This window comes from Vipera berus (assembly GCF_964194415.1).
Source record: "Vipera berus genome assembly, chromosome: 6".
NCBI classification, from domain to species: Eukaryota; Metazoa; Chordata; class Lepidosauria; order Squamata; family Viperidae; genus Vipera; species Vipera berus.
This window is the reverse complement of record NC_138208.1, coordinates 45,617,705-45,633,621: the sequence shown is the minus strand read 5'-3', so window position 1 is coordinate 45,633,621 and position 15,917 is coordinate 45,617,705. Positions and strand designations below refer to the sequence as shown.

The window sequence follows — 15,917 nt, the reverse complement described above, 5'->3', positions numbered from 1 at the left end:
ATCATTTCTTCCATCCTCCACTATTCAGTCAGAACTGAAGAAGCTTCTTGAATGAGCAACAAAATGTCTTCAAGGAAAAATAAAATCCAGTTACCTTTTGAAAAAGCATCTTTGGGGGGGTTTGACCTCATCCAACACATTATTTGCCCTGACCCTCCTGGGCACAATCAAAGCCTGCATTTCTACATGCAACACAAGAGGCATATTAAAAAGATATTGTGGTTTGATCCCACCATCATGCCCACCATCTTGACTTTTCTAATTACCTCTCTAGAAAGCTCTCATTCCTGTAATCTTGTACAAAGAGACCAATGGTTTAGTTTCCACTTTTCCGCACTAGCTTACAATAGCACAATCAATAGCAATAAAAGAAAGAATTATGTTTTTAATACATAAGTGCCTGAGAACTGAAAACAATTTCAGAATGAAGGGGGGAAAACTTGAAAAAAAGTTAATTAGTATCGACAGCAATTTTTTTAATTGGACATATTTGTAGGTAGCACTTTAAAGAAGCAATTAGTGAAGGCTAATATAAAGATCATTTCTGAAATAATTGATTTTTTTTATTCATACAGAAAAAATAGAGGTTGAAGCAAATCTGACACTGACAGTGTATATTTAGAAAGAGGTTGCAGGTTACACTAATAATATATCCAAACATATGTACTGTATAATGTACATACTGTACATACACTGGGTACTAGTTTTCTCAAAATGATTAAAATCTGGAGAATTAGCCCAAGTTTCATAATTTCAATAAGTTAATGCATACCCATAAACTTACATTCTACATGGTGAGAGCAAGCATTCCCTAAATTAGGGAACATAATCTTCAGTGCAAAAAACCTAGGTTTTTTTTTACATAGCTTTCAACAGAAAAAAATATCGTGAGAACTTTCTCTGAGATGGTATTCTAAAATACAACAGCTCCAGTTTTTCTTTGTATTCAAAGAAATTTGGATTCAAACGTAGAATTCTGATACAAAGTTTTCCCACGCCTGCAAATCCATTTTTGTTTTTGTACATCAGGCAGAACTATATTGAATTCCTGCCTACTGAATACTGTGTGTACAATTGCCTACAATATTCCAATATTTTCAGAAATCAGTACTTTCTTATTGTAGGCCTTATTTTCATCTTCGTTTCATCTATAGGCTAATGCAAAAATATATGCATTCCTTTACAATGCAGTTTGCAAAAGCTTAACTGGAAAAATATAGTACAATGTGTCTAAATTACATGCATTCAAATCTGTATCCTAAAGTGGTTTTCTTTCAATCAAGTATGTTTCAGATATATTGGATCCACAATTCCTTTAATTCCCTATGTCCTTAAGGAATATGGACAATGGCTGGCAAGAAATTCTGGGACTACCATAGTAGTCCCATCACATCTGGAAAACAGTGAAGTAAAGACACTTTTTGGAGGGTTTTGGGATATCTTGGAAAGGAAGGAAGGAAGGAAGGAAGGAAGGAAGGAAGGAAGGAAGGAAGGAAGGAAGGAAGGAAGGAAGGAAGGAAGGAAGGAAGGAAGGAAGGAAGGAAATGATCATACATTAAAGGTAGCATGATTGTACGGCAAGAGAGGAATGGGCTCTATGACCTAATTTAGGCACCATACTAAGCAATAGCCTGCTTGACCATAGCTTGTTAAATAATCCAACATTAGCTGGATTCTTAAACACATAGCCATGTTCAGTATTCATTCATCAAATGATACTGAAATTAGTGAAAACAGTTGGCTTAGTGCATTGTGTGAACACAGCCTATATTTGGGGGTGATGGAAATGACTAGCTTGCCCCCACCCAACATTTAGTAAATTTAGAAGAACTGGCAGATTCTTAACACAGAAAGAAATCTCATATTTTAAATGATGGTGACTTACAGTAGCAAGTTTTTGGACATCTTCATCAGATGCTCCCAGGGAGGCCAAGCCAATCTCTTGAGAAAACTGGGCAAATTTGGGGTCAGCAAGCAGAGGCACATGTCCCAGGAGTTCATGGCATGTATCCCTGCCACAGGAAAAAAAATGCAATGTTAGTACATGTCTGAAAATACTGTGATATAAACTCACATAGAGCACTGCAACAATTCCCAAATAGTACTGTATATTCAGTATGTTCTTTTTCAGAATGAAAGCAAACTATCATAAAGGTTGCTTCAAAGGTTGAATCTTTTATTTGCAGCAGTAAAACAGCATATTTATTTCTTTATTTTTGATTCACTCCCTTATATTGTTTTATCTTTGACAAAAAATATGAACTGGATCTAAAAGGTATAAAATACCAACCAGTTTTCAAGGAAAGAAATGCTTCTTTTTAATTTTTTAAAAAATCCTTCTTGCTGTTCATAGCTTTTTAAAAATCTCCCATTGTCTCTTAGTACAAGCAAAAATAGTATTGGTATTATAAATGTATGTTTGTGTGTGTGTGGATTTTGGTGTCTCTGTATTTATTTCTACATTCAGTGGTATTGTTTGAGTATTACATTTAGTTCCTCATTATATTTATGACTCCTCCCCAATGAAGACAATGAGTTATTCATACCAACCTATCCATTTTTCTTCACTAGATCACAGATGTGTATGTAAGGATCAGAACAATTAAGTAACTCTGTGTGAATATGAAAATAGAGAAGTTTTCCTGCCACAGGAAAAAAAATGCAATGTTAGTACATGTCTGAAAATACTGTGATATAAACTCACATAGAGCACTGCAACAATTCCCAAATAGTACTGTATATTCAGTATGTTCTTTTTCAGAATGAAAGCAAACTATCATAAAGGTTGCTTCAAAGGTTGAATCTTTTATTTGCAGCAGTAAAACAGCATATTTATTTCTTTATTTTTGATTCACTCCCTTATATTGTTTTATCTTTGACAAAAAATATGAACTGGATCTAAAAGGTATAAAATACCAACCAGTTTTCAAGGAAAGAAATGCTTCTTTTTAATTTTTTAAAAAATCCTTCTTGCTGTTCATAGCTTTTTAAAAATCTCCCATTGTCTCTTAGTACAAGCAAAAATAGTATTGGTATTATAAATGTATGTTTGTGTGTGTGTGGATTTTGGTGTCTCTGTATTTATTTCTACATTCAGTGGTATTGTTTGAGTATTACATTTAGTTCCTCATTATATTTATGACTCCTCCCCAATGAAGACAATGAGTTATTCATACCAACCTATCCATTTTTCTTCACTAGATCACAGATGTGTATGTAAGGATCAGAACAATTAAGTAACTCTGTGTGAATATGAAAATAGAGAAGTTTTCCTGCCACAGGAAAAAAAATGCAATGTTAGTACATGTCTGAAAATACTGTGATATAAACTCACATAGAGCACTGCAACAATTCCCAAATAGTACTGTATATTCAGTATGTTCTTTTTCAGAATGAAAGCAAACTATCATAAAGGTTGCTTCAAAGGTTGAATCTTTTATTTGCAGCAGTAAAACAGCATATTTATTTCTTTATTTTTGATTCACTCCCTTATATTGTTTTATCTTTGACAAAAAATATGAACTGGATCTAAAAGGTATAAAATACCAACCAGTTTTCAAGGAAAGAAATGCTTCTTTTTAATTTTTTAAAAAATCCTTCTTGCTGTTCATAGCTTTTTAAAAATCTCCCATTGTCTCTTAGTACAAGCAAAAATAGTATTGGTATTATAAATGTATGTTTGTGTGTGTGTGGATTTTGGTGTCTCTGTATTTATTTCTACATTCAGTGGTATTGTTTGAGTATTACATTTAGTTCCTCATTATATTTATGACTCCTCCCCAATGAAGACAATGAGTTATTCATACCAACCTATCCATTTTTCTTCACTAGATCACAGATGTGTATGTAAGGATCAGAACAATTAAGTAACTCTGTGTGAATATGAAAATAGAGAAGTTAAGAGTATGTTTATTTTCTTTTTTATTGTTTTACAATATAGAACCAGTGTAAAGGGGTTTATGGATGACAGAGAATGAGGTGGCTGGATGGAGATACTGAAGCAGTAGGCGTGAGCTTAAATGGACTCCAGAAGATGGTAGAGGACAGGAAAGCCTGGAGGCACGTCCATAGGGTCGCGATGGGTCGGACACGACTTCGCAACTAACAACAACAAAGGGGTTTATGATTAAGTTTAGATCTTATAGACTTAGCATTCATTTTTGGTTTTGAACTGGCACCTTGTGCTTTTTATAACAGACTCCACTTTGGAGAATAAGCTTGTCTTGTAACTAAATGAACATAATCTAAACTCATGATTCAAGTACATACATCTAGTTTAGCTTTACAACATCCCTTTCCTTTCACTAATAAGGCTTCCTCCAAGAGAGCCATGAGATTGACTTTTGGTCCCACCCTACATGTGAAAGCCAGCTGGTGACTTTGAGCGGCCAGTCTCTCAGGCCAACTCATCTGACAAGGTTGCTGTTGTGGGAAAAATAGGAGGAAAGTATATTTGGTATGATTTCCTTCTTGAGTTATTTATAAACATAATACACAAAGAAGAAAATCTTTAAAAATCAGCTTTCCTCTTCAAGTACCATAAGTGGGCAGGTGGGTAAGTGGGTTGATTGGTTGGCTGATTTCTATTTATATCGAATATATTGAATACATCTCTGGATGACTTATACCATAATTAGTATTCCCAGTCAGTATGTTTAACATATTGGGACCACACCAATCCTAAAGGAAGTGTATGAATGAGCACTCTTGAATAGAAATGGAATTGCCTTCACTGATTTCAAGACTTGATATCCTGATGTTTTCTTTTCATGGTGTTGATCTGAGCAGCAGAACCCATGATCCTCATGAGTTTTTCAGTGCTTCAGTTCTCGCATTGCCAAGCAAAAGAGTGACAACAAAGACCTGCTATTGAAAATGAAATGTCATGTGGAAAAAAAACCAAGCTAAAGGACTATGGGCAGGAAGTCCAGAAACCTGGGGTGTACTGGAGTGAAATGAAGTGGAATGTCCTAAATTAGAACTGTTCAGTGCAACATTTTATCACTGGTTTCACTGTTTGCTATTAAATTATGTTTATTTGTGAGAGCTTTATTTGCTCACTCTGTTAAATGCATTCTGGTCATGCTATTTCTGAATGTGATCCCATCTCGCATTCCTAATGATGCAACTTATTTCTGGATGTGGCCAGTTCCATCATTGCTGATGATCTAGCCTGCTTCCAGATTACTCAGAAATGAATTGATGTAACTAACTCCTTAATAAGCAGAAAGTATCTGCTTACTAATTCCCCAGCAGCAGAGCAGCTATTTCATTTTAGTCACGCAAGCGCAGAACAGAGATTCTTCTGAGTATATGGAATACCATATTTTAACTGCACATAAATCACAACGCTATCATGATAAAAGAAAAAATATCTCTGTAATCCTGTACTATAACACCTGTTATCTTTAATTCAATAGTCACTTTGCTCAAATTCTAATGCAGGGCGGTGCTAAAAGTATTAGTACCTTGTCAAATGTGCATGGTATTTATATCATGGTCGTCTTTTGTCATTGTTCCCAATTGTCTTTCTTTTAAAAGTCATTTGGCTGTAGAATCCAGAACTTTGCCCTGCAGTTCAAACCTAAATCACTTACCTCATAGTAAATACTGCCATGGGAAACTATCAAATGCGTATACACAAATGAGCACTACTGAAACACAGTAATCCAAATGCTAAAGCAGGGGTGTCAAACTCAATTGCATTGAGGGCCGCATCAGCATTGCGGTTGCCCTTAGGGGGCCGGGTGGGTATGGCCAGGGTGGGCGTGGCCTACTGGGTGGGCGTGGCTAGAGTGCGTATGACCTACTGGGTGGGCGTGGCCAGCTCTACATCGTTCGCATCAAGGGTGCCTATGGGGGCCTGGGCAGGAGTGGAACAGATCTGAGGGTCTCTGGCAGAAGGAGGGTCTCTGGGCCAGGGCCAAGGCAGTGGGGGCCATTCCCTCACTGTTTCCAGGATGGCTTCGCGGGCCACATGAAACCACTTCATGGGCCGGATCCGGCCCCCAGGCCTTGTGTTTGACATGTGTGTGCTAAAGGATGAATTAAATCTATTGCTGAAAAAAATTGAACTGACAGGGGAAAAAAGAAGAAATTTTAGTTTTTTTTTTCTTTTACTTTTTAGAACTGCAGTTTTAACATTTTCTTTTTTCTTTCATTTTTGTTCTGTTTGAGTTTGTTTTAGTTCTTATTATTGGTAGAACTTTAAATAAAAATTATATTTTTATAAAATTAATATGGCCTCTAGATAGCAGCAAAGAAATACAAGAGACATCAATGCTGCCATTTAGCGCTTATTTGATTTTTTGCCATTCTGTTATGATACATGACTATTTGGATGTCTCATGTCATGTTCTTAAGAATTCACAAAAAAACTTTATTGTATCAGCACCAACAAAGGATAATTTGCTATGGATGACAAGGCATTTATATGATGTCTCCTAGCAAGAGCTGAAAGATATATAATAAAGTAAGAAATAAATTTCCAGTGCAGTCCAGTGCAATGTTTACTCTGAAGAAGTTTCATTGAATCAATGGGACTTAATCTAATGGGAGAAAGAGAGAGAGAGAGAGAGAGAGAGAGAGAGAGAGAGAGAGAGAGAGAGAGAGAGAGAGAGAGAGAGAGAGAGAGAGAGAGAGAGAGAGAGAGAACCTTTATTGTCATTTTTTTACTGTGGGCACAATGACACACATTAAAAATGAAATTTAGTTGCTTGCTCTCAAGTGTACACATACATAACACACATTTAAACATACTATATACATTATTATTATTATTATTATTATTATTATTATTATTATTATTATTATTATTATTATTATTATTATTATTATTATTATTATTATTATGGCCTGATAGCTCTTGGGGTTTCATTTGTTTTTTACTATTGTTTTTACTAATGTTTAACTGTATACCTACCTTGCTCTGTACACCGCCCCGAGTCCCTCGGGAGAAGGGCGGTATATAAAAACAAACAAATAAATAAATAAATAAATTATTATTATTATTATTATTATTGTGTAGTGAGTTCTTTGGAGGCAGTAAGTGAGACGAGAGGTTGCAAACAGGAACATTGCTTTATTGAGGCAAACAGGAACAGAACTGAAAAAGAGGCTTCTGCGCAGCTATTTATATGGTTGGCCACTAGGTGGCGGCCAACAGGTTTAAAGGAACCCATTCCCACCCCAAATCATGCAATGATCTTCTTGGAGACAGCGAGTCTGGCTAGTCAGTGACCATTACACAGACACACCAATTGAGCAACCTTAAGCAGTATTCAAAAGACACGTGAAAGCAGTTCAGGTAAAATCCCAATACATTACAATTAGTAGTAGTAGTAGTAGTAGTAGTAGTAGTAGTAGTAGTAGTAGTAGTAGAATTGCAGCACCATTTAGATTATTAACAATAGAAGAGAATATTTGTAGCTGTGGATTGAACTCTGGGGTCTTTGGTGCTCTCTGAGCTTGGTTGTTTGTTTGCAGTTTTTTCATTACCCAACTAGGTAACATTATCAATGCTAGCTGTTAGCACTGAGGATGTTACCTAGTTGGTTAACAAAATGTCTGCAAGAAAACAACCAAGCTCAGAGGGTAACAATGGCCCATATTTTAGATTGTCTTTCAATCCAACCTATCAAAAATAGTTCCATAAAAAACAAATAGAAACACAAGTTAAGATAGGCAAGAAAATGATAAGTGAGCACCTGTCCAGTCTAAATGAGTTCAAATCACCAGGACCAGATGGATTACACCCCAAGGTTCTCAAGGAACTGGCAGATGTGATCTCAGAACCAAAGAACTATATTTTTCAAAGATCCTGGAGCACTGGGGAACTACCAGAGGATTGGAAAAGAGCTGATGTAGTTCCCATCTTCAAAAAGGGAAACAATGGATCCAAGAAATTACAGACCTATCAGCCTGACCTCAATACCTGGGAAGATTCTGGAAAATTCAATCAAACAATGAATCAGCAAGCACCTAGAGGAAAACAAGGTCATTACTAAAAGCCAACATGGCTTTGTCAAAAACAGATCATGCCAGACAAATCTTATTGCATTCTTTGACCAAGTGACAAAATTAGTGGATCAGAAGAATGCTGTGGATATAATTTACTTGGACTTCAGTAAGTCATTTGATAAAGTAGATCACAACCTTCTACTTGATAAGATAGAAAAATGTGGGTTAGACAGAATCACCACCAGATGGATTTGTAGCTGGCTGACTGGCCGTACTCAGCATGTGGTCCTCAATGGAACTGCATCTACATGGAGGGAAGTATGTAGTGGGGTGCCCCAGGACTCTGTTCTAGGCCCAGTGCTCTTCAACATCTTCATCAATGATTTGGACCAAGGGATAAATGGGGAACTCATCAAATTTGCAGACGACACCAAGCTGGCAGGAATAGCCAACACCCCAGAAGACAGGCTTAAGATACAGGAGGATCTGGACAGACTTGAACACTGGGTGTTATCTAACAAAATGAAATTCAATGGTGAAAAAGTAAGGTTCTACATTTAGGCAAGAAAAACCAAATGTACAGGTATAGTATAGGGGGTACCTTGCTCAATAGTAGGAACTGTGAAAGGGATCTCAGAGTCCTAGTGGATAATCACTTAAATATGAGCCAGCAGTGTGCTGCAGCTGCCAAAAAAGCCAACACAGTGCTAGGCTGCATTAACAGACGAATAGAATCAAGATCACGTGAAGTATTATACCTCTTTACAATGCCTTGGTAAAGCCACACTTGGAATACTGCATCCAGTTTTGGTCACCACCATGTAAAAAAGATGTTGAGACTCTAGAAAGGGTACAGAGAAGAGCAACAAAGATGATTAGGGAACTGGAGACTAAAACATATAAGGAACGGCTGCTGGAATTGGGTATGTGTAGTTTAACGAAGAGAAGGACGAGGGGGGACATGATAGCAGTGTTCCAATATCTCAGGGGCTGCCACAAAGAAGAGGGACTCAAGCTATTCTCCAAAGCACCCAAAGGCAGGACAAGAAGCAACTGATGGAAACTAATCAAGGAGAGAAGCAACCTAGAACTAAGGAGAAACTTCCTGACAGTTAGAACAATTAACCAGTGGAACAACCTGCCTCCAGAAGTTGTGAATTCTCCAATGCTGGAAGTTTTTAAGAAGAGACTGGACAACCATTTGTCTGAAATGGTATAGGATTTCCTGCCTGAGCAGGGGGTTGGACTAGATGACCTCCAAGGTCCCTTCCAACTTTATTTTTTTATTATTATTATTATTATTATTATTATTATTATTATTATTATTATTATTATTATTATTATTATTATTATTATTATTATTATAGAATAATAAGAAAACAAAGTATATTCAGTTGTATCTAGTTGCACAACTTCCTTCAACTCAAGGGATGCTTCATATTTTGCATGGCATGTTAAGGCTTATATTCCAAAATGGGCATTAAGTGAAGAGGCAGGTTTCCAGGGTTTTTAGGGGTGGAAGATAGAGGCAAAGGTACACTTTTTTGCCCCTCCAACCTTCCTAAAACAGAGAGGAAATTACAAGAACCAATTTAATTATTTTAACCTCCAAAATGATGGGGGAGGTTTGACAGTCACAAAAAGAGATGCTGTTAGGCCACCCTTTTTAGAATTCTGAAGTATATAAAGGGAAAAGGATTCTAAGAATATATACAAAGTAAAATAAAACTGGCGCTGGCAGAAATAACTATTCCATATGAGCAGAAACCCGTCTCCTGGAGCAAGATATGATGGAGAAGATTAAACACCTTCTCCTAATTCAAGTTGAATCTTCCATTTTTTTTATTTCATACAAGAAAAATCACTAAAAAGAAGAACATTTAAACATTCCATGGCTTAAAATGAAAACTACTGATAAAGGATGTTATTGTTATTGCTATTTTCTGAGTGATGTTAAGAATAGTCATTGGAGATTGCTTTCTTCTCCCCAAAGTTTATTACTTATTGAGTTTATAATTGAATTTTTATCCTGCCTGTCCTCAAAGGAGTCATGGCACTGGACAGGAAGTCTTTTCTGAGTTTTAATCTCATAAACTACTTTGAGCAGAAAATTAGTAATTGCCCCAAATGACTCATTGAATTCTACAGCTGAGTGGTGACTTTAACTTGGGACACTACAGTCCCACAGTAACAAACTAGCAAATATACCACAGTGGTCTTCTGTTGGGTTCATCCTCACCAGCATCCTCCTTCTCTTTTATCTCTAACTGACAGGCTCAATTCTAGTATTTGGATCCTGGAAAAAACTTTCCATTAAATGGATTTGTATAAAAAATTACTAAATCTCTTTTGGTTAGATTCAGAATGGAAACTATTCCCTAAAGTAAGGAGGCATCTAGACTGCTGACGCTTCTTTAGTATGATAGTTTGATTTGCCCTTCCTCCAAATAAAAGCTCAGGAGTTTTTAAATTGAGCTTAATCAAATTATTCTTTGCATCCTTCTATAGACAAACTACTTGGGCAGAGGATAGAGCACAACTATAGAACTTAGAGAAAAAAGGAAGGTATGTTGCAGAAATATAGGGACTGTAGCATGTTTTTAGCCTGGCTCATGGTCATTGAATAATCTAAAGAATGAACCAGATGAAATTAAATTTCAAGTTCCTGTACCGTATTTTTAGATAAAGTTTTAATTTTAAAACTTTGCCATTTTCTCTCCCCACCCCTTTGTTCTAAGAGCTCAGTTATTATATACATGGTTGTTTAACATGCTTATACATCTTATTATTAGGGGAAAATATTAGGGCAGTGTCAGGGTCTACTTCAAAACCAAGAAAGCAGAACTCATGGAAGCAGTTTCTTCCAAAATAAACTTTTATTAGGAAAAGCCGATAGCAGGCATAATAGACAGGCTCTGAGGATTTCCCCTCAGATCAATAGGTTAAAAGAGTCCCAAGCAAACCCCACCCTAATAGTTCATCTGGTCAATTCAAATGGGCCAATCCCCAGGTGCTAAGTCCCTTGTGGGAAAGAGCTAATAACACCAGTCTGTCTCAGGCTTGTAGTGATGTTTAATTTAATTTAATTTAATAATATTTCTATACCGCCCTTCTCCCAAAGGACTCAGGGCGGTGAACAGGGCAAGAATAAAAATACAAGATTACAAAAGTTAAAAAATAATTAAATACATGCCCATATACTAAAAATACATCTTAAAAACCCCAATTAAATAACAATAATGACCCCCCCAGTCCCCCATCAGGCCAGGCCAGCTTGTTCAAAAAAGTATGTTTTTAGCTCGCGGCGAAAGGAGCGAAGATCGGGCGCCATCCGGAGCTCAACCGGTAGCTGATTCCATAGCTCCAGGGCGCCCACAGAGAAGGATCTCCCCCTGGGGGCCACCAATTGACATTCTCTGACCGGTGGCACCCTGAGGAGGCCCTCTCTGTGGGAACGCACAGGGCGGAGGGAAGTTGATGCCGGCAGCAGGTGTTCCCTAAGGTACTCCGGACCCCTGCCATGAAGGGCTTTAAACACCATTACTAGTACCTTGAATCTCACCCGGAAGACAACTGGTAACCAATGCAGCTCACGGAGCAGAGGTGTAACATGGGAGTATCGGGAGACTCCCAACACAACTCTTGCGGCTGCATTCTGTACCAGTTGGAGCCTCCGGGTGGTCCTCAAGGGCAGCCCCATGTAGAGAGCGTTGCAGTAGTCTAGTCGAGAGGTCACGAGCGCGTGAGTGACCGTGCATAGATCATCCCGGCTTAGATAGGGCCGCAACTGGCGCACCAGGCGAACCTGGGCGAAAGCCCCCCTAGTCACAGCCCCTATGTGATCTTCCAAGGTGAGCCGTGAATCTAGGAGGACTCCCAAGTTGCAAGCCCTATCTACGGGGGGTAATAGTTCACCCCCCAGGTCTTTGAACCTTCCCTTCCAAATCATGAGATAAGCCAGATGGCCAGAGGTGCATTCCTTCCCAGCCCCCTTTCAAGCTGATATCAAGGGGAGACAGTTCAAAGAGCAAGTATTCAGAGACAGTGAAAGAGTTACATTGTAGCGATAGAGAGAAACAAAGAGGCAGCCCTCAGTGTCTTCCCCCCTCCCTTCTAGGTGTATGGCAGAACCCAGAAGAAAAGAAGTAGAAAGAACCCAATATGGGTTCTGACATCCTGCCCCCCTTTAAAAAAGAGAGATCCACCTCTCTAAAAATATAGGTCAGTCCAGTTTGTTTGGGTATTCTGTGTGAAATTTCTTAAGCAGTTTAGGGGCTTTAATATGGCGTTTGTGGGCCCATTCATTTTGGGAGGACAGAAGATGTTTCCACGCTACTAGGTATTGAGTGGAGCCATGGTATTTTCTGGAATTTAAGATTTCTTTAATTTCAAAATGTTGTTCCCCTTCTACCATAATGGTGGTCCTAATGCTCGCATTTCAGAAGGCTGCAGTGGAAAATTGGATGAACTTGTCTGAGGGACTTTTGGAGTTCTAACTCTACTGTGACAGGGTTTATAATTCTGAGAATGGGGAATGGTCCTACATATTTGGGTCCCAGTTTCTTGGAGGGTTGTAAGGATTTTAGGTATTTGGTAGATAGGTAAACCTTCTCCCCTACACTAAACGGTTTTGGCTCAACTCTCTTTTTATCTGCTTGCATTTTATATGCTTGCCTAGCCACATCCAAGGCTTTTCTGATTACTGGCCAGGTATTCTTTAGTTGTACAATCCCCTCCTTTAACGAAGGGATTGTAGGGTCCGCTGATGGGAGTTCAGGCATTGGGTTGAAACTCTGTCCTGTGGCTACTTGGAAAGGAATGTAGCTCATGCTGGAATGAATGGCGTTGTTGTAAGCAACTTCTGCAAACAGGAACAGGTCAGTCCAGTTGTCTTGCTGATAATTAATCAAGCATCTTAAATATTGTTCCAGTACTGAGTTCAACCATTCAGTCCCACCATTCGTTTGCAGATGATGACTGGATGACAGTCCCTGGGTGGTTCCTAACAGGCTTAGGAACGCTTTCCAAAACTCCGATGTGAATTGTACTCCTCTGTTGGATATGATGTGTTGAGGGGCTCCATGAAGTCAGTATATGTGTTGAACAGTTTTGCTAGTGTCTTTGCATTAGGAATCTTTACACAGGGAATAAAATGTACTTGTTTGGAGAATAAGTCTGTCATGACCCAGATGACTGTGTTTCCGCTACTCTCCAGTAATTCCACAATAAAATCCATGGAGATCTCCTTCCAGGGTGCTGAGGGGGTTCTACTAGTTGCAGTAATCCAGGTGACTTCCCTTGTAGTCTCTTTGCTGAGGCATAAATCGGGCAGCTGGCCACGTAGCTTTCAATGTCCTTCTTTATTGAAGGCCACCATAATTGCCTTTTAACTAAGTGCAAAGTTTTTACAAACCCAAAATGGCCTGCGGAATTCAAGTCATGACACAGTTGCATGAATGTTAGTCTCTGGCTTTTGGGTATGTACAATTTTCCTCCCATTTATGGTGCATAGGTTCTTATGGCTTAGGAACCATTCATTGGTTTCTAGTGCCTTTTTGAACTCGATTCCTGCTTGACTTGCTAAAGGTTTTTGGAATTTGGCTTGTGCTCGTGTAGTGACCTGTGCTGCCAGCTGTCTATCTGACATAAGTGTCTTTGTTACATCACTTTGAGTACTGTTGTATTGTGGCATTCAGGACAATGCATCTGCTAGAAGGTTTTTCCCTCCCAGGAGGTGTTTTAACATAAAATTAAATTGGTGGAAGTGTTGTGACCACCTCGCTTGTTTGGGAGTTAATTTCCAGGGTGTTTTTAGTGCTTCCAGGTTTTTGTAGTCAGTCAACACCTGGAAAGGAATTTTGTTCCCCTCCAGGAAGTGCTGCCAAGTGAGGAAAGCCCATCGCACTGCATATGCCTCTTTTTCCCAGACCACCCACCTCTGTTCCGTCTTGTGAGTTTCTTGATGTGTATACACAGGGCTGTAGTGTCCCCTCATCATTTTCCTGCAAGAGTACAGCCCCCACAGCTACATCACTGGCATCTGCCTGAATTACAAAAGGTTTGTCAGTGTTGGGATGCCTTAGCACTGGTTCCACGGAAAAAAGTTTTTTTTAAGTCTCTCAAATGTGGCTTGACATTCCACTGTCCACTTTAATGGTTGGCTGGGCTTGGGCTTTCCTTCCCCTCTGATTTTCAGTAAGTTAGTAATCAGTAGCACTATTTGGGCAAAGGAAGGAATGAACTGCCGATAAAAGGAAACTTTGTAATTCCTTCCTGGTGCGGGGCAGAGCCCATTCTAACACAGCTCAAATCTTCTTGGGATCCATTTCTATGCCATTTGGTGATTTGCAATATCCTAGATAGTCAATTTTATCCTTATGGAATTCTCATTTAGATAGTTTGGCATAAAGATGAGCCACCTGCAGCTTGTTTAGGACTGCTCTGACCAGTTTGACATGTTCATCCATAGTCTCCATGAATATAATGGTGTCATCTAGGTAAACAAGTCCCATTTGTACAAGTGCTCCTATAATACATCATTTATCAACTGCAAAAACACTGCGGGTGCTCCTTGTAGCCCAAAAGGTAGAAGCCGAAATTAGTAACACCCTAAGGGGCAATTGAACGCTGTCTTCCATTTGTCCCCCTCCTTTATTCTGATTCAGTAGTAAGCTTCCCTTAAGTCCAGTTTTGTGAAAATCTTCCCTTTTGATAGGTGGGACAGCATGTCTTTCATGAGGGGGAGAGGGTACTGATTGGTTTCGCTTATTGTGTTTAAAGCTCTATAGTCTATGCAAAGAGTCCCATCTTTCTTCTCTAAGAACAGCACAGGGGCAGCTGTTTTTGGCTTTGCCACCTGAATAAAACGCCTTTCCAAATTTTTATCTATGAACTTCTGCATTTCCTCCAGTTCTTGCAGACTCATGGAGTACAATCTAGGCTTGGGGAGTTTTGCACCCAGTCGGATTTCAATCGCACAGTCCGTGGGCCAGTGAGGCAGCAGTTTATCAGACCTTTCCTCACTGAACACTTCAGCCAGGTCTCTATACTCCTCCGGTATTTCAGGTAGCTCCTTCTCCCCCCCCTGCAGCTTTCTTGGCTTGGGTTCCACCATTTCAGGGCTGGGATGGTGCCTTGGTTGATTCCCCTTTTGGAAATCTGAGTTCTGCCATTCTCCAGTCCACCAACGGGTTCCACTTGGTCAGTCACGCCATGCCCAGAATTATGGGGCATTCCATGTCAGGGGTCACCACAAATGTTATAGTCTCTACATGCTTCGCTATGGTGAGTTGAATTGGTAGCATTGGTAGTATGGTGGGCATCCCCCCTGCTATGGACCCATCTAATTGACCGAAAGAGATTGGTTTCTTCAGCCTCCTCACTGGAATTCCTAAGTTCCCCACTAACATTGGGGTTATGAGGCAGTGGGTGCAACCAGAGTCAATTAATGCCCTGACTTCTACTCCCTGAGGCATGCCAGATGCTAACAGTTCTATTGTCCAGTTGAGGGGTGCAATGGATCCACTTACCAGGGGTTCATCTTTGGAGTTGGTCAGAGTTCCCTTTACTCATTGGGCTGAGGCAGGGAACTCAACAACTTCCATGCCTTTCATGGCTGTCTCCTTTGGCTTCACTGGGGTTTCCCAGGGTTTCCAGCTGGAGCTCGCTCAGGCTTTCTGGTAGGGGTGCATGAGCAGCATTCATTGCGGTGCCCTTCTTTTCCACATTTGAAATATCCTGAGGTTCTCTTAGTGGCTGATGCTGTTTTGCAGATTCACAGGTTGACTCCAATGGCAATCTCCCCCCTTGGTATTGTCTCTTGGCCATGTTGATCTCTGCTTCTTCAGCGAGGACATACCAGTCTTGCAATCGATGAGGATTTCCATGAGAAAGGCAGGGGTCATAAAGGTCATAGTTTAACCCATCCTTGAAATGGCTGAGCAGAATGTCCTCTGGCC

At 39.4% G+C, this 15,917-nt stretch overlaps 1 protein-coding gene across 1 annotated transcript in view; it reads right to left on the bottom strand.

The window, feature by feature from the left end:
• The window catches only part of TPH2 (tryptophan hydroxylase 2), a gene marked incomplete at its 5' end in the record, with an annotated part of 114,987 nt that overhangs the window by 56,442 nt on the left and 42,628 nt on the right, over positions 1–15,917 (bottom strand). Inside the window, one exon of the mRNA XM_081332003.1 lies at positions 1,886–2,012. Coding sequence (XP_081188129.1) covers positions 1,886–2,012 — 127 coding nt within the window. The remainder of the gene's footprint in view (positions 1–1,885; positions 2,013–15,917) is intronic.